This window comes from Cetorhinus maximus, chromosome 22 (genome assembly GCF_964194155.1).
Source record: "Cetorhinus maximus chromosome 22, sCetMax3.hap1.1, whole genome shotgun sequence".
Classification (NCBI taxonomy): Eukaryota; Metazoa; Chordata; class Chondrichthyes; order Lamniformes; family Cetorhinidae; genus Cetorhinus; species Cetorhinus maximus.
The window spans coordinates 3,982,191-4,002,233 of NC_135900.1; the positions used below are offsets into that span (position 1 = coordinate 3,982,191).

At 44.1% G+C, this 20,043-nt stretch overlaps 1 protein-coding gene across 1 annotated transcript in view; it reads left to right on the forward strand.

The window, feature by feature from the left end:
• The window catches only part of washc3 (WASH complex subunit 3), a 38,248-nt gene that overhangs the window by 4,016 nt on the left and 14,189 nt on the right, over positions 1-20,043 (forward strand). Inside the window, exons 3-4 of the mRNA XM_078567624.1 lie at positions 6,239-6,304; positions 17,865-17,984. Coding sequence (XP_078423750.1) covers positions 6,239-6,304; positions 17,865-17,984 — 186 coding nt within the window. The remainder of the gene's footprint in view (positions 1-6,238; positions 6,305-17,864; positions 17,985-20,043) is intronic.

Sequence of the window (20,043 nt, forward strand, 5' to 3'; positions counted from 1 at the left end):
CCACCGTGGGTGGAAAACCTCGGTTAAGGAAGAAGGAAGACATGTCAGAGGAACTGTTTTTGAAGGTAGCATCATCAGCACAGATGCGGTGGAGGCGAAGGAACTGAGAGAATGGGATGGAGTCCTCACAGGAAGCGGGGTGTGAGGAGCTGTAGTCAAGGTAGCTATGGGAGTCGGTAGGCTTGTAATGGATATTGGTGGACAATCTATCACCAGAAATTGAGACAGAGCGGTCAAGGAAGGGAAGGGAAGTGTCAGAGATGGGCCATGTGAAAATGATGGAGGGGTGGAAATTGGAAGCAAAATTAATAAATTTTTCCAGGTCCAGACGAGAACATGAAGCAGCACTGAAGTAATCATCGATGTACCGGAGAAAGAGTTGTGGGAGGGGGCCAGAGTAGGACTGGAACAAGGAATGTTCCACATACCCCATAAAGAGACAGGCATAGCTGGGGCCCATGCGGGTACCCATATCACCACCTTCAACACCTCTTTGTCCTTTTGTCTGTGACATCTTTTGGTTATCTCCACCTATCACTGGCCCTCTATCCAGCTCTACTTGTCCCACCCGCGCCCCCACCCCCACTCTTAAACCAGCTTATCTTTCACCTCTCTTCTATTTTTACTTAGTTCTGTTGAAGGGTCATTCGGACTCGAAACGTTAACTGTGCTCCTCTCCGCAGAAGCTGCCGGACCTGCTGAGTTTTTCCAGGTATTTTTGTTTTGGATTTCCAGCATCCACAGTTTTTTGCTTTTATCTTAGTGTTTAATTGACTGCCACTTCTCTTCAAGGAATGCCTACCTTGAAGAAGTATTGCTTTTCTCTCTGTCAGGATTTTCGTATCTCTCTTTTGCCTTGTTCACCTTCATTGCTTTCCATTTCTCTCCTGGTGTTTGGCAAGGTGTTTACTAAAACCCGCTTTCACAGCCACATTTCCTTCCTCAGTGACTGTCTCCGTCTCCGACTTACCTCACTTGGATTTCAACTGAAGTTCCATCCCTCATGTTTCGAACCCACCCAGGATTACAGGTATCTCCAGGACATACAACGCTCCTCGGACTGCTGTTCTCGTCGCATTCTGAGATCCACACTCAGTACCATGCGCCGCCATATGAACACACTCGACCTCTCCCTCCAGCAGCACCGCCGCACCCTTTTTCAAAGCTGCGCATGCCCCCAGTTTCATTTTATTCTTCGTCTCATCCGACGCCTCAACAAGAAACTTTTTCTCTTTCTTTCAGGTGCAAAGGAACGCAAGCTCCAACAATTCATCGACACCAATACCCATCCAGGACCCTCCACCCCTGCCTGTCCCTCTGTCCCCATCCCGTCTTCCAATCCCAGCCCTGGCCATGTATTCACCATACCCCCTGACCTTCCCCTCTCCGACGCTGAATGTTCAGTGCTCAGCAAAGGACTTAGCTTCATACCCTTATGCCCTCATCTCAATGAATTTCGGGCTCGGCACGATGCTGAACTCTTCTTCCGCCGCCTTCATCTCTGTGCTCATTTCTTTGAGCAGGAGTCCTCTCCTCGTTCAACAGATCCTTTTACCCACCTCCAATATTCTCCCTCCACCTGGACCCCTCCCTCTGGATTCTTACCTTCTCTTGATCTTTTCATTGAGAACTGTCGGTGTGACATTAGCCGTCTCAATTTCTCTGCTCCTCTCACCCACTCTAACCTGTCTCTCTCTGAACTTGCTGCACTCCGTTCTCTCAGGTCCAACCCTGACATTGTCATCATACCCACTGACAAGGGTGGTGTTGTTGATGTCTGGCGCACTAACCTCTACCTCGCAGAGGCTGAGCGTCACCTCGCAGACACTTCCTCCTACCTCCCCCTGGACCATGACCCCACCACTGAACATCAAGCCATTGTTTCCAGGACTGTTACTGACCTCATCTCCTCTGGAGATCTTCCTTCCACAGCTTCCAACCTGATAGTCTCCCAACCTCGGACGGCCCGCTTCTACCTCCTACCCAAAATCCACAAACAGGACTGTCCCAGCAGACCGATCGTGTCAGCCTGTTCCTGCCCCACGGAACTCATTTCTTGCAATCTTGACTCCATTCTCTCTCCCCTTGTCCAGTCCTTTCCCACCTACATCCGCGATTCCTCTGACACTCTACATCATATCAACAATTTCCAGTTCCCTGGCCCCAACCACCTTCTCTTCACCATGGACGTCCAATCCCTCTACACCTCCGTCCCCCACCAGGATGGTCTGATGGCTCTCCGCTTCTTCCTTGAACAGAGGCCAGAACAATCCCCATCTACCACTACTCTCCTCCGTCTGGTTGAACTTGTTCTCACACTGAAAATTTCTCCTTAAACTCCTCTCACTTCCTCCAAATAAAAGGTGTGGTTATGGATACCCGCATGGGCCCTAGCTATGCCTGTCTCTTTATGGGGTATGTGGAACATTCCTTGTTCCAGTCCTACTCCGGCCCCCTCCCACAACTCTTTCTCCGGTACATCGATGATTACTTCGGTGCTGCTTCATGCTCTCGTCGGGACCTGGAAAAATTTATTAATTTTGCTTCCAATTTCCACCCCTCCATCATTTTCACATGGTCCATCTCTGACACTTCCCTTCTCTTCCTTGACCTCTCTGTCTCAATTTCTGGTGATAGACTGTCCACCAATATCCATTACAAGCCTACCGACTCCCACAGCTACCTCAACTACAGCTCCTCACACCCCGCTTCCTGTAAGGACTCCATCCCATTCTCTCAGTTCCTTCGCCTCCGTCGCATCTGTTCTGCTAATGCCACTTTCAAAAACAGTTCCTCTGATATGTCCTCCTCCTTCCTTAACCGAGGTTTTCCACCCATGGTCGTTGACAGGGCCCTCAACCGTGTCCCGCGCATCCGCCCTCACACCACCTTCTCCCTCCCAGAAACATGATAGGGTCCCCCTTGTCCTCATTTATCACCCCACCAGCCTCCGCATTCAAAGGATCATCCTCCGCCATTTCCGCCAACTCCAGCATGATGCCACCACCAAACACATCTTCCCTTCACCCACCCTGGTGGCATTCTGCAGGGATTGTTCCCTCTGGGACACCCTGCTCTACTCCTCCATCACCCCCTACACCTCAAACCCCTCCCATGGCACCTTCCCTTGCAACCGCAGAAGGTGCAACACCTGCCCATTTACTTCCCCTCTCCTCACCATCCAAGGGCCCAAACACTCCTTTCAAGTGAAGCAGCATTTCACTTGCACTTCCCTCAATTTAGTCTACTGCATTCGTTGCTCCCAATGCGGTTTCCTCTACATTGGAGAGACCAAACGCAGACTGGGTGACCACTTTGCAGAACACCTTCGGTCTGTCCACAAGCATGACCCAGATCTCCCTGTCACTTGCCATTTCAACACTCCACCCTGCTCTCATGCCCACATGTCCATCCTTGGCTTGCTGCATTGTTCCAGTGAAGCTCAACGCAAACTGGAGGAACAGCACCTCATCTTCCGACTAGGCACTTTACAGCCTTCCAGACTGAATATTGAGTTCAACAATTTTAGATCATGAACTCTCTCCTCCACCCCCACACCCTTTTTTTTCCAATAATTTATATAGATTTTTCTTTTCCCACCTACTTCCATTATTTTTAAATGTATTTCCATCCATTGTTTTATCTCTACCTTTTAGCCTTTTTTGATTCCTTCACCCCACCCCACCCCCACTAGGGCTATCTGTACCTTGCTTGTCCTACTTTCTACCCTTAATTAGCACATTCCATAGATAATATCACCACCTTCAACACCTCTTTGACCTTTTGTCTATGACATCTTTTGGCTATCTCCACCTATCACTGGCCCTCTATTCAGCTCTACTTGTCCCACCCCCCCTTAAACCAGCTTATATTTCACCTCTTTTCTATTTTTCCTTAGTTCTGTTGAAGGGTCATTCGGACTCGAAATTTTAACTGTGCTCCTCTCCGCAGATGCTGCCAGACCTGCTGAGTTTTTCCAGGTATTTGTGTTTTAGTTTTGGCCCAGGCTAATACCCTGGGGGCATGGGATCAAATCCCACCACTGCAGCTGGTGGAACATAATTCCACATTTTGTTAATTGACTTTGAAAGCCAGTCTTGGTAATGGTGACCACAAAACTATCATCAATTGTTGTAAAAACCCATCTGGTTTATTAATACCCTTTAGGGGAGGAAATTAGCCATCCTTACCAGGTCTGGCCTTCCTGTGTCTCCAGAGCCACAGCAATGTGGTTGACTCTTAACCGCCCTCTGAAATGGCCTAGCAAGTCACACAGTTCAAGGGTAATTAGGGATGGGCATCAAATGCTGACTTTGCCAGTGACACCCACATCCCATGGAAGAATAAAGGAAAAAAAATCGCTCATCTCATATTTCCCTTGAGAAGGTGGTGAGCTGCCGCCTTGAATTGCCGCAGTCCAGAGTGCTGTTAGGGAGTTCCAGGATTTTGACCCACTGACAGTGACATAGCGATGTAGTTCCAAGTTAGGATGGTGTGTGACTTGCCTTGCAGATGTGTGGTGTGAATGGAAGGTATTGTACCAGCCTCTACCCCATGACTCCAGTTCCATGCTACTTAAAATCCCTCTGAGCAATTAGGGATGGGCAAGAAATGTTGCTTTAGCCCACACCCCAATGACATATTTGAATATAGGTACCCACCTGGTGCTTCTGTTGAATTGTGACTATCTCTATCGGTGAATTAGGAGGTCTGGTTTAGGATCTGTCCACAAGTAAAGCAATAGCATGAAAACAAGATCCACCAGTCTCACGTAAAAATGGGGAATAAAATCCTGATCTGATTGAGTGGACTACACTACATCAGAGGTAGCAGTTTAGAACACTAGTGTCAGGTTTTATTGGTAGCACTTCTGCCTGAGTCAGAAGGTTATGAGTTCAAGCTGCACTGCTGGTCTTGAGCATATAATCTAGGTTGATGCGCCACTGCAGTACTGAGGGAGTGCTGCACTGTCAGAATGCTGTCATTCAGATGAGACGTTAAACCGAGGTCCCAGCGGCCCATTTGGGAAGATGTAAAAGATTTTGTAGCACTATTTCAAAGGAAAGCAGGGGAATTATTCCCAGTGCCCTAGGGCTATTATTTATCCCTCAATCGACATCACATACAGATTATTTGGTCATTATTACATTACTGTTTGTTGGAGCTTGCTGTGTGCTAATTGGCTGCCAGGTTTCCCACATTACAACCATGACTACACTTCAACAGCACTTCATTGGCTTTGAGAAGCCTGGTGGTTGTGAAAAGGGTACTCCCACCGTGCTGTTAGGGAGGGAGTTCCAGGATTTTGACTCAGCGACAGTGAAGGAACAGCGATATATTTCCAAGTCAGGATGGTGAGTGGCTTGGAGGGGAACTTGTAGGTGGTGGTGTTCCAATGTATCTGCTGCCCTTGTCATTCTAGGTGATAGAGGTTGTGGGTTTGGAAGGTGCTGTCGAAGAAGCCTTGGTGAGTTGCTGCAGTGCATCTTGTAGATGGTACACACTGCTGCTACTGTGCATCGGTGGTGGAGGGCATGGATAGTGTGTCAATTAAGCAGGCTGCTTTATCCTGGGTGGTGTCAAGCTTCTTGAGTGTTGTTGGAACTGCACTCATCCAGGCAAGTGGGGAGTATTCCATCACAGTCCTGACTTGTGCCTTGTAGATGGTGGACAGGGTTTGGGGAGTCAGGAGGTGAGTTACTCACCGCAGGATTCCGAGCCTCTGACCTGCTCTTGTATTTATATGGCTGATCCAGTTTGATTCCTGATCAATTGTAACCCCCCCAGCCCAGGATATTGATAGTGGGAGATTCAGTAATGGTAATGCCATTGAACGTCAAGGGAGATGGTTAGATTCTCTTTTGTTGGACGGAAGATGGTGGTAAGATAGATGTTAAAGATTCCTTGGCATTATTTTGAGAGTGGAGGGTTTTTAGCTTTCTGGTCAAAAACTCACCGTCTTTCCCTCTCCTCTCTTCTACTCCCCCAACCACTCGAACGGATTAGCTGGGCATTCCTTACTTGGTTGTTTGCTTGGATGCAACTATGTGCTGTTCTACTAACCTATACATCAAGCATTGTACTTCAGAACTAATCCATTGCTTGTACAAACTTTTGAGGTGCTTGAGAGACATGATGAGGTGATAAATAAATGTCAGTGCATTTTTGTTCATATCACTGCATCTTCTATGTTTTGCAAGTTTCTATCTATAAGCAAATTTTTTTCCCCCTCTTTCAGAAACTGGCCAATCTTTCTTTACGTATCCAGCAAATTGAAACAACACTCAATATTCTGGAGGCAAAGGTGAGCAGAGTTTGTCTTTATAGTTGGGAAGTGTCTCAGTATTTCACCTTGTGTGCCATGTAACTAATGCATCACCGGTGTATAGTGAAAGCAGATGTCCGTATTGTACAAACCACCTGTCCTTCATGCCACTGTAGTGGGGCGTGAAATGTACAATGGAAGTAACAGATCAGTAGAGGAAGGCTGCATTCATGTGCAGAGAGAATTGGTCAGCCTGCATCACTTGCTGTTTGACTCATCACAATCGCTCCAAGTGGTTTTGTAAATATTTTAGGAGGTGGTTTCAAATTTGCCTGACATTTCTAGTTTTATTTTAATTTGTTTTCATGAGATATGAGCACCTCGGGCAAGGCCAACATTTATTGCCCTAGAGAAGAAGGTGGTGAGCTGCCTAATTGAACTGCTGCAGTCCAGCTGGTATTCCCACAGTGCTGAGAAGGAGTCCCAGTCTGGGATAAAATCAATAGCCACTTAGGCAAGTGCAGGGTAATTAAGGAAAGCCAACATGGATTCATTAAGGGGAAATCATGTTTAACTAACTTGCTGGAGTGTTTTGAGGAAGTAACAGAGAAGGGAATAAGGGAGGTGATAAGGGAAACAGAAGCAGTCCTATACAAAAGCTGAATGGGCCTATAATCGCTGGAGGTTTGTAAAACAAGACGTGGTCTGATTGAAAGATGTAACAATCTTAGAGTGTTTGACAGGTTAGATGCTGCTGAGAGGCTGTCCCTGCCCCCCACCCCCAACCCCAACTCCCACCCACCCAGCTGGACAGTCTCGAACTAGGGGTCACAGTCTCAGGAGAAATAGTTGGCAATTTAAGACTACGATGAGAAGAAATTTCTTCACACGCAAAATTGTGATTCTTAGGAATTATCTACCCTGGAGGCTGTGCATGCCCACTCTGGGTATTACAGATATATGGCTGCAGGATGACACAGATTGAGACCTGAATATTGAAGTGTACATGACATTTAGGAAGGACAGGAGGCTAGCAAAAGGTGGAGGGGTGGCTCTGTTACTTAATGATGGTATTAGCACATTAGGGAGGGATGACTTAAGTTCAGGAAACCAGGATGTAGAAACGGTTTGGGTAAGGATGAGAAAAGATAAAGGCAAGAAGCCACTTATGGGGTGGTGTACAGGCCCCCTAACAGTAGCCACACCGGCAGGACGGGGCATAAAGGAAGAAATACTGGGAGATTGTCAGAAAGGTGAGGCAATAACCATGGGGGATTTTAATCTACATGTAGATTGGAAAAATCAGATGGGTAAATGTAGCCTAGTTGAGGAGCTCATAGGATGTTTTCGGGATAGTTTCTTAGAACCGCAAGCTCTGGAACCAACCAGAGAGCAAGCTATACGAGACCTAGTATTGTGAGACTAGATAGGATTAATTGATGACCTCCATAGTGAAGGCACCCCGGGTAGCAGCAATCATAATATGATTGAATTTTACATTCTGTTTGAGGGAGAGATGAGTGGGTCCAAGACTAGTCTTTTAAACTTAAATAGGGACCGTTACGAGGGCATGAAAACACAGCTAGCCAAAGTGAACCGGCAAATTAGGTTAAGGGATAGGTCAACAGAGATGCAATGGCAGACGTTTAAAAGGATATTTCAGAATACACAGAATAGATACATACTAGAAAGAAATAAAAAGAAAAATTCCAAGGGGAGGACCCACCATCCGTGGTGAACTAAAAAAATTAAAGATAGTATCAAACTTAAGAAAAAGTATATAATTGCGCAAGGATGCAAGCAGGTCAGAAGATTGGGCAGAATATAATAAAAGCAAAGGATGACTAAAAGATTAATAATGAGGGGGGAAAATAGAGTATAAGAGAAAGCTGGCTAGAAATATAAAAATGTAAGAGTTTCTATAGATATCTAAAAAAGGAAAGAGTTAACAAAGTGAGCATTGGTCTTCTAGAAAGTGAGTGGTATTTTGCATCGGCCTTCACTATAGAGAATGTAAGTAACATCCCAGAAATAGCTGTAAACCAGGAAATGAAAGGGAAGGAGGAACTCAAGAAAATTACGATCACCAGGGAAGTGGTACTGAGTAAATTGTTGGAACTGCAGTCTGACAGGTCCCTGAGTCCTGATGGACTTCAACCTAGGGTCTTAAAAGAAGTGGCATTGTTGATGCATTGGTTTTAATTTTCCAAAATTCCCTAGATTCGGGGAAGGTTCCATTAGGTAGGAAAATAGCGAATGTAAGTCCTTTATTCAAAAAGGGAGGGAGACAGAGAGCAGGAAACTGTAGGCCAGTTAGCTTAACATCTGCCATAGGGAAAATGTTAGAAGCTATTATTAAAGATGTTACAGCAGGGCGCTTAGATAAATTCAAGATAATCAGGCAGAGTCAACATGGTTTTGTGAGAGGGAAATTATGTTTAACCAATTTATTGGGAGTTCTTTGAAGAAGTAACGTGTGCTGTGGATAAAGGGGAACCAGTGGATGTACTGTACTTAGATTTCCAGAAGGCATTTGATAAAGTGCCACATCAAAGGTTATTGCAGAAAGTAAAAGCTCATGGTGTAAGGGATAACATATTGACATGGATAGAAAATTGGCTAGCTAACAGGAAAGAGAGTAGGCATCAATGGGTCTTTTTCTGGTTGGCAGGATGTAGTGAGTGGTGTGCTACAGGGATCTGTGCTGGGGCCTCAACTTTTTACAATTTATATAAATGGCTTGGATGAAAGGACCGAAGGAATGGTGGCTAAATTTGCTGATGCTACAAAGATAGGTAGGAAAGTAAGATGTGAAGAGGGCATAAGGAAGCTACAAAGGGATATAGATAGGTTAAGTGAGTGGATAAAGATCTGGCAAATGGAGTATAATGTGGGAAAATGTGAAATTGTCCATTTTGGCAGGAAGAATAAAAGAGAAGCATATTATCTAAATGATGAGAGATTGCAGAGCTCTGAGGTGCAGAGGGACCTGGGTGTTCTAGTGCATGAATCGCAAAAGCTACAGGTACAGCATATAATTAGGAAAGCTAATAGAATGTTATTATTTATCGCGAGGGGATTTGAATACAAAAGTAGGGAGGTTATGCTTCAGCTATACAGAGCACTAGTGAAACCACATTTGGAGTACTATGTACAGTATTGGCCTCCTTATTTAAGGAAGGATGTAAATGCATTGGAAGCAGTTCAGAAAAGGTTTGCTAGAATTGAGACAACCCTCCCATTCCAGGTATTATGAGGAAAGGTTGGACAGGCTAGGCTTGTATCCTCTGGAGTTTAGAAGAGTAAGAGGTGACTTGATTGAAACAGACAAGATCCTGAGGGTTCTTGACAGGGTGGATGTGGAGAGGATGTTTCCTCTTGTGGGAGATTCTCAAACTAGGGGGTCACTGTTTAAAAATAAGAGGTCGCCCATTTAGGACAGAGAAAAAAAATTTTTCTCTGAAGGTGGTGAACCTTTGGAACTCTCTTCCTCAAAAGGCAGTGGAAGCAGAGTTGTCGAATGTTTTTAAGGCAGAGCTAGATAGGTTCTTGATGAGCAAGGGGGTGAAGGGTTATCGGGGGTAGGCAGGAATGTGGGGTTGAGGTTACATTCAGATCAGCCATGATCTTATTGAATGATGGAGCAGGCTCGAGGGGCTGTGTGGCCTACTCCTGCTCCTAATTCGTATGTTCCTAACACAGATCGATGGGTTTTCAGGCATTAATGTAATAGAGGGATATGGGGATAGTGCATGAAATTGGAGTTGATTTAAAGATTTAGCCACGATCTTACTGAATGGTGGAGCAGGCTCGAGGGGCCAGATGGCCAACTCTTGTTTCTTATGTTCTTGCCATGGCTGATGATGACTGACAGTCATGTGAAGCGCTCACAAAGGGACCATGGCTAGCCTCCCATTTTCTAACCCTTCATAAACTTGAGGTGATCTAAAACTCTGCTACCTGTGTTTTAACTTGCACTAAGTGCCTTTAACCCATCACCCCTCTGCCCCGCGGCCTATGTTGACTCCCAGTGAAGCAATACTTTCATTTTTTGTTCGAATCCTTTATGGCCTTGACCCTCCCTATCTCTGTAATCTCCTCCACCCTCTTGCATCTCCCCAATTTTAATCACATTGGCAGCTATGTATTTAGCTGCCAGACCCATAAGTCCTGGAATTGCCTCCCTAAACCTCTCCACCTCGTTGCTTCTCTCCTCCTTTAAGATGCTCCTGAAAACCTATCTCTTTGATCAAGCTTTTAGTCAAAAATTCTTCCCTTCGTATTTCCCACCAAACCAAACTTCCCCCAAGGTTCCACTCTGTCCTATCCTTAGCCATGAATTTACATTCTCTCTACTGTCTCTCCTACTCCCCTCCTGCCTCTTTACGCTCACCTTGTCTATGAGAATCACCTCCACCTCGTTCAACCCCATCCAGTGCCTCTGATGTCACACTGCTTGTCCGGCCCTGAATAATCTACAATTTCCTTCAGTGAAACAACACCATTTTCTTTGCTCTCACCACAAACCCTGTTCCCTGGCCTCCAACTCCCTGGTCACTGTCAGAGACAGATCCAGGCCAGTCGTATTTGACCCTGAACTGGGAACAGGCTTGCAGGGCCGCAGGGGGGAATTTCTGAAGTTTCCTCAGGCCAGTTCTAGGCTGATTGTTCTTAGCTCAATGAGAGGTCAGAATAGTAATGTTTAAAACATTTTTTTGAAATAAGGGTCTTGTATTCAACAGAAAGCAATTCTGTAACATCAGAGTGTCTGCACATATAGAAATGATCAGTCTTTGTTTTTAAGGAAAGTGTTGCGTGTTCATGTCTGCCTGTGACAGCTGGAAGTTGTGGGGCAAGTCTAAACACCAAGGATAATGAAAATAACAACAACTTGTATTTGTACAGCACATTTAACGAAGTAAAACATCTCAAGATGCTTCACAGGAGCTTTATCAAACAAGATTTGACAGCAAGCCACATAAAAAGACATTAGAACAAATGACCAAAAGCTTGATCAGGAGCCAATCGGGCCAGGGAGCATAGGGGTGATGGGCTAATGGGACTTGGCGCAAGTTAAAACATAAGTAGCTGAGCAGATGGGCTCCATTTTATTGACAAAGAAGACCATGACCTCTTTGCATTTGTTGGCAGTAAGGGTGGAGGAGGGAGGGTAGAGAACTTTAAGAAAACAGTTGGAGGGAAGAAGCAGGAAGGGGTGTTATATTCTCCCTCCAGGATGATCCTGAAGTACTGAGCAGTTTTGGCTGACTGGAACAAGATCTGGCAGTGGATGACGAAATCAGTTGTCTGTCACATATGTTCAAGTCTGCGCCACTTGGACATGAGGAAAGAAAGTAGCGGCCATACCAGGAGAAATATTTAGGATGAAAGCAATTAAGGGTTTACTAAGGACAAGAAAGGAATCAGAGGTGGAAGTGTGATTAAGCAGATTGACAGCTGCAGAAGTATTGTGGCAAATGAAGGGGCAGCAGCTAGATTGGGAATTTGAAGGCAGCGTAACTGACTTGGGGATATTTTCCCATGATCGAACGCAGAAAGAAATGGGATTTGGTAAGAGGTCGTGAGTGATGAATGAATAAGTTTGCGACCTGTCAGGGTAACAATGTAATGAAATGCTTGAAAAATAGGATTTTAAAAATTTTCAGTCTTTTATTTCCATGCCGTATTTTCCACGTAATACAGGTCGAGTATCCTTTATCCATATATCCAAAAATCGAACACATCCAAATACCGCACTTTTTTAAACCTCTTTAGCAAGGGAAGTTTAGTTGCTTGTCTGCATTGTTTACCTTGTGATTTTTGTGGCGAACATGTCAGAAAGAAACTTATTACAGACATCCTGTATTTATTATTCAGTCATAGATCTCACTTTCCTAGCCATTTTATTTACTTTAGACTATAGTTAGCCTAGGCTTAGGATATTGTAATGTAAGTTTATATGTGGTATCCAAAAACCGAAATTACCTGAAATCCAAAATGCAATTGGCCCTGAGGGTTTCAGGTAAAGGATACGCGATCTGTAACTAACAAGGATAAAGGACAACCTTGTAGTACATTTCCGTCAATAAGTATGTCGTCATGCTGCTGGAATGTATAATTAGTGAAAGTGAAGCTGAAATAGTGCTAAATTCCATAGAAAGCCTGTGGACAAGTTAAGTGTAATGAACGGCTGGCACCATTGCCGCTGAGAGTAAAAACCAGCCCACTGTTGAGGTTGTAAAATGCCCAGTAGAAAGATGAGACGCTCTCCCTAGAGCTTCTAGTATTGATTTTAGAGGTTGTAGCATCTCCGTATTAGCAGCTTTTACTCATCAATTTCAGTATACTGGAAAGCGACAGCACACCATCTTGCATTTTACATTGGTTCAGTTAATGTACAGGAGTTTCAGGTGGCTAGCCTGCACAGACAGATGGTGCTTTGAAGCATAGTTAAAATCATTTACCTCTCAGTATTGAAAATAGCTAAACGCTTTGTTATATGTTTTCTTGAAGCTTGCTTTCTTTGAAATGTCAATGGCTTTATTTGTTTTGGAAGGTTTGCTGACTGAGGATAGGAGCAACATTTCATCTGTGTATATGGTCATTTACCGTGAAAACACAGGTCTGGCCTCACCTGGAGTATTGTCCCCAATTCTGGGCACCTCATTTTAGGAAGGATGTGACAGCTTTAGAGTGTGCATAAAGATTTACGAGAATGGTTCCAGGGCTGAGGGACTTCAGTTATGAAGGTAAATTGGAGAAGCTGGGGTTATTCTCCTTAGAGAAGAGAAAATTAAGAGGAGATTTGATAGAGGTGTTCAAAAGCATGTGTGGTCTAGACAGAGTAGATAGAGAGAAACTTCCCATTTGCAGAAGAGGATACCTATTTAAGGTGATTGACAAAAGAACCAGTGGTGACGTGTGGAAAAACTTTTTTATGCACCAAGTGGTTAAGACCTGGAATTAACTGCCTAAGCATGTGGTGGAGGCAGATTCAATCCTGACTTTCAGAAAAGAATTGGGTAAGCACCTGAACAGAGGAAATTTGCAGGGCTATAGGGAGTGAGGCTGGCTGAGTTGCTGTTGCAGACAGCCAGCACAGGCAAGATGGTCCGAATGGCTTCCTCCTGTGCTGATATTTTTGGCAACCATGTCATTTTGTTACAAATATGAAGTTTACAAGATTATGATGTGTTGGGACTGACCCTTTAATTTAGGATAAAATGGAGGAATGAAGCAGGCCATGTGACCTGCTTTGAATTCTGCCCGACAACAAACTTGGGTGGCTCAGTCGCTATGGGGACATTGGGGCCCAGATTGATTTACTGGGACCAAGGTGCAAGATGCTTGCATCTGTAGACAATGGCAAGGGCATCGGTGACGACCCTGGGTAGACTCTTAATCTCCGGGTCTCAACACGGAGGGGTTAGAAATATCAGGTTTATAACGGTAATACTTTAAACTGTTTGGAGTGGAATTGAGGGTCAAAAAGATAGCTAATCAGCATTTCTATCTGAATACAAGGCCTATGTGATTCACATTTCCATGGAAATGGACTTTAGGAAGGAAAAAGTCCATAGGAAGTCATTGTAGGATTGGTTTGTAGGTTTTTCTGAGATATCCCTGAACCTCAGACAGACATACAGTCTGCAAGAATCTGAGAGAGAGAGAGAGAGAACAATGTTCACCACACAGTATGCAGGTCGGAGCTCACACTCGGATTGAAGAAACCAAGCTCATGAGGGTTTAAACAAAGCTGGAAGATTCACTTAGCTTTGGCTAGAGCGAGAAATGCCCAGGGTGACCATCACCATGAAAGTCAGCTTGGGGATTAGAATTTACCTGACTGAAAAAGGAAGCAAGCCATCAGGAGCTGAGAATAGCCTTAGCTTGCTTCCTTTAGAATGAAGTGCCCACTGAAGGAAACAAGTAAAGTATAACCATGGTGGTGGATTTTTGGGTTTTTTAAAAGTTAAATGGGGAAGCTTTATCGTAGTTTAGAGTGCAAGTTGCCTGCTGAAATAGTGTTTAGTCAATGTTGCTTTTAGTTTAGTTGAAAAGCAGAGTACTGTAGATGCTGGATTCTGGAATAAAAACAGAAAACGCTGGAAATACCCAACAGGTCAGACAGCATCTGTGGAGAGAGAAACAGAGTTAACATTTCATGTCTGTGACCTTTCGTCAGAACTGGGAAAAGTTAAATGTAATAGCTGTTGAGCAAGGGGTGGGTGGGACAAGGACAAAAAGGAGGTCTGTGACATGGTGGAAGATAGGACAGACTGAATGACAGAAGAGTTAGTCTCCCAGGACCAAAGTGGGGAATGGTGATGGAGCAAGAAAAGAAAAAAAGAAACAAAAGCTCTTAGAGCAGGCGCTGCTGTTTGAAAGCGAAAATCAGAGAAAAATAAAAATATGCGAAGAAGAAGAACTAAAAATAGGGACAGAGTTCACCGTCTGAAATGGTTGAGCTCAGTGTCAAGTCCAGAAGGCTGTAAAGAGCCTAATTGAAAGATATGGGGCTGTTCCTCAAGCTTATGTTGAGCTTCACTAGAACAGTGCAACAGGTGGAAGGCAGAGATGTCAGAGTGAAAGCAAGGCGGAGAATTAAAATGACGTGCCACTGGCAGCTCAGTGTCATGCTTGTGGACTGGAAAGCGGTCACCTAGTCTGCGTTTGGCCTCCCCGGTACACAGGTGACCACATTGTGAGCGGCGAATGCAGTAGGCTAGATCGAAAGAAGTAAACCATGTAAATCGCTGCTGCACCTGGAAGAAGTGTTTGGGGCCTTGGATGGTGAGGAGAGGGAAGGTAAAAGGGCAGGTGTTACAACTCCTGCATTTGCATGTGAAGATGCTGTGGGAAGGGGATGGGGTGTTGGGGGTGATAGAGGAGTGGACCAGGATATCACAGAGGGAATGATCTCTTTGGAAGACTGAAAGGGGGCAAGGTGTGTTTGCTGGTGGCATCGTGCTGGAGCTGGCAGAAATGTGGAAAATGATCATTGAATATAGAGGCTGGTAGGTGTAAAGAGATGACAAGAGGAAACCTATCACGGTTCCGGGGGGATGGGAAGTGGTGAGAGCAAAACTGTGGGAAACAGGTCAGACACGGTTCAGGGCTTTTTCAACCATGGTGGGGAAGAATCCTCGGCTGAGGAAAAAAGCAGACACCTCAGAAGTGCTATTGTAGAAGGTTGCATCGCCAGAACAGATACGGCGGAAATGAAGGAACTGGGAGAATGGAATGGAGTCCTGACAGGTTGTAGGGTGTGAGGAAGTGTAGTCGAGATAGCTATTGGAGCCAGTAGGCTTATAATGAATATTAGTTGATAGCCCATGGCCAGAAAGGGAGACAGAGAAGGAAAGGAAGGGAAGAGTAGGAAATGCACCTTGTAAAACTAAGAGAAGGGTGAAAATGGGAAGCAAAGTTGAAGAAGTTTCTCCAATTTAGGGGGAAGAGCAGGTTGCGCGTAATTTTAATATAAAGATGAAAATATTTTTTTTAAAAGTAACAATGGGTAGGATTTTACAAGTCAACCGAAAAAAGATATTTTAACTTATTACTGTTCTTGTGAACTGTTTAATTGCTCAGAGTAATGACACTTGAGACTTGTAATAGTTTTTGATGAAACTGCAGTGGACTCGAGCAGCCCCCTTAGACACTAATATTGCCATATGTTTATGGAAAAACTTTACTCATTTAAAAGGAACCAGCCAACTGAATGCTATATTAGTCAAGCTGCACATATTTTGTAGTGCTGAGGAAAGTCTGCTTTCTTTAATTTGTGTCTGTCTCTCTCTCTGACTTTCCGTTCTCACCCTTCTCCCACAGGCTCACACTCATTCTTTTGAAAGCGTCAAAATATTTAAGTTATAGTACTTTCCTTTTAATGACAAAGAAGTTGTTGCTGCAGTGACTTTATGATGATGATTTTACTCACTTGCAAATTTGAGATATTTTTAAACTTTCTGGAAAGATAAAAGAGCCAGTTCCAGCAGGAGAAGAAAAACAATCAGAGAGAAACAAGTATCTAAGGTTGCTTTGTCAAGTTCTTCGATTTGGATTCGGGAAATTCTTGTCAGGTACAGAATACAATGACCAAGGGACACAATTATGACTTGAGGATGTTAACGGAAAATGGGAATTTGGGTGGTGCTTCTATTTAAACAAGAATTGCAGAACCGATTGCAAGCAGAGGGTAGGGGAACAGAAATCCTGGCAGTTTTTTAAAGAACTGGTTCAATTCCTGTTGGGGAAAGTGATACCGGGCTATTCTGCAATCAAGTTAAGGAAACTGATGGGTGGTTTGGAAGAGCAGACTTGACTGATTCTGTTCTTCTGCCCAAAACATTAAGTAGAAATGCACAAGGGCATTTGAAGGCTTGGATTGGTGTCATATTTTTGACCACAATTTTGGTTCCAGATTTTGTGGAGAGATATTTAAATTTGCTGGTTTTAATTTCATCGCTCAGTCATTGATTATATTCCATGTTTTGAGATTGATGGAATCAGTGTCCATCCTTCTAACCAATTCTGTAACTTCCCCCTAAATTACAGTGAGGCTGTTTTGAGAATTTGATGTCAGTTCAAGTAAAATGCCTTGATTTCAATCTTTTTGAAATGATGCAGTAACAACAATAACATACAACTTGCGTTTCTTTCTCTTTTCCCAAAACAAAGTATTCTAGGTATCAACCTTGGCTCAGTAGGTAGCACTTCCACCTCTGCGTCCAAGGCCATGTCATGATCTAGGTTTGTATTTCAGTGTTGGACTGAGGGGATGCTGCACTGTCGAAGGTGCCATCCTCAAATGGCTGCAAAGGATCCTGTGAAGCTATTTTGAAAAGGGGCAGAGGAATTCCACCAGCGACCTGAGTTATATTTATTCCTCAATGAACAGCATCAAAAATAGTTGGTTTATTTTATTGATGTTTGTGGTAGCTTGCTGTGCGCGTATTGGCTGCCATGTTTCCAACACTCCAACAATACATACATTGCAAAAGTGTTCTGTAGGCTGTGAAGCACTTTGTGGAACATCCTGAGATAGTGAAAGGCACTATATACATGCAAGGGAAGTGTTTTTGTATAAATGCGAAATAGATGAACATCTGTTTTCTGGTTCATGGACAGTGGCTTTTGTAGAACTATTTTGACTGGCTCAGTAGGTTCTCCCAGTGATGGGCCTGTAAATCTCATAAAGTTGTGTGGCCTAACTCCAAGGTGAGAAATAACAGCAAGTAACAGCACATTTATTGACTGATTTGTGGATCATACAAAGCCAGCTATGAAGTTAATTGACAGTTTGTCAAGTTACAGTTTTCTGGCCTGAGGATCTTTTGGATGTTAAGCCATTGAGTTCAAAATGGAATTTACTTTGGCATTATTCAAGTAAGACAGTCATGAGCTCAAATCCTCCACCAGAGACCTAAGCAACGAATCTAAGCTGTCACACCCAGTGCCAGTCTTCGAATAAGATGTTAAAACCTTCTGCTCCCTTAGGTGGGAGCAAAAGATGGAAAATGCTTCGTGACTTGCAGCTTTATTAAGCTGGTGGATTGCACATTTTGGAAGTTTTAACCTGTTATTTTGTGACTTGCAGCTTTCGTCAATACCGGGTCTGGAAGATGTCAAAGTAGAGGTGACAAACCAGGATCAGAATTTTGCAAACGGCCCAACCTCCGTGACAGCAACAAACCAGCATCAGCCGTCCCCTCCCGAGGTATAAATTTGATTATTTGTTGGATGAAGTGAAGGGCGAGTGAGGAGCTGAGGAGAATGTTTTTTATGCAGTGAGTTATGCTGATCTGGAGTGCACTGCCTGAAAGAGTGGTGGAAGCAGATTCAATAGTAAACTTCAAAATGGAATTATATAAATACTTGAAAAGGAAAAACTTGCTGGATTATGAGGAAAAGAGTGGGTGAACGCGGCTGATTAAATAGCTCTTTCGAAGAACCAGCACAAGCATGATGGGCTACATGGTTGTCATCTGTGCGATATGATTTGATGGACACAAAGGATTGTAAAGTTCATGCTGTGATCAGTTGAAGACATGATGGGTAGTTTTCAAAATACTGCTCAATTGTATTATAGAGGAAAGTGTCCAAAATGCAGAGGTCTTAAACAATATACCAGTAAGTAATTGAGTAATGCAGTTGGAATTAATGGTTAGACTCCTATGTTAGCAGCATCCATGTCACAACTTGCTGCATTGTAAAAGGGCTGGCCTACAATGTGCACTTATTCTATACTGGACTGGGAGAGTTCAAGCTGAGTAAAAGACAAGCCTGATGCCTTCTACATTGTGCCACAGGCATCCGGATTCAGGCTTGTGGATCGTTTACAGCCTGTAAATCCTAGTTATAAGCTTCCCAAAACCCAATCAATCCTTTCTGTTCACAGGATAACAAGGCCAGCATTTATTGCTCATCCCTAATTGTGTTTGAGAAGGTAGTGGCGGGCCCTTCTACTTCAACTGCTGCAGTCTGTGTAATGGGTGCTGCTCCTATGTGTGTATTAGGAAACGAAATCCAGGACATTGGTCCATTAATAGTGAAGGAATGACCGATTACATGTCCAAGTCAGGATTGTATGTAACTGATATTACCACAACATTGCTGCTGCTGTCCTTCTCAGTGGTGGAGGTCACAGGAGTTGGTGAGTTGCTGTGGTGCATCCTGTAAATTGTACATAGGTACGGTATGTACAGTAGTGTGCTGGTGAGGGGGATTAGTATTGTGTTCAGTGGCAGAGGCACTAAACAAGTAAACTGCTGTCATGTGAACTGTGATATTCTGCACCCATTCAGGCCAATGGTGAGTATTCCATCATGACTGTTTAACAATTCATTCTTGAGGATAAGAGCATCGCTAGCAAGGTTGGCATTTATTGCCAATCCCTAATTGCCCTTGAGAACTTGGTGACCAACTTCTTGAACTGCTGAAGGCTGTGGGGAAGGTGTGCCCACAATCGTGTAAGGTAGGAAGTTCCAAGCTTTTCACCCAGCAACTTGAGCCTTGCAAATGGTGGAGAGGGCTTTACACTGGCCTACAGGCGAGCCATTTCTCTAAGATTACCCAGCCTCCAATCTGCCTTGTAGCCATTGTGTTGGTCCAGAGAGCGGTGGAGGCAGGGTCATTGAATATTTTTAAGGCAGAGGTAGGTAGATTCTTGACTAACAAGGGAGTCAAAGGTTACCAGGGGTAAAGAATGTGGAGTTAAGACCATAATCGGATTAACCATTTTTTTATTGAAGGGGGGCGCAGGCTTGATGGGCTGAATAGCCTACTCCTCCTAATTCATATGTTTTGTCCAGAACTTGTGATCAGCAGTGATGCTAATCGTGGATAAATCAGCCATAGCGCTGCCGTTGAAGGTTGGAGAAGATGACCTTGACTTTCTCTTTTTGGGGATGATCATTAACCCAAAACTTATTTGGCCTATAAATTATCTGCCAAATTTTGAGCTGAAGCTTAGGTATTGTCCGTGTCCAGTTGCGTCCTGGCATTGAATGCTTCATTACCGCAAGATTTGCGAATGGAGCTGTAATCACAGTACCTTTACAATGCAGGAGTCCATTCAGCCCATTGAGTCTGCACTGGCTCTCTGAAAGAGCATTCCACCTAGTCCCACTTCCTTGCCTTATCCCTGTAACCTTGCACATTCTCTCTTTTCAGGTAGTAATCCAATTCCCTTTTGAATACCTCGATCAAACCTGCCACCATCACCCTTTTAGGAAGTTTATTCCAGACTCCAGCCGCCCTCTGGGTGAAAATTTTTT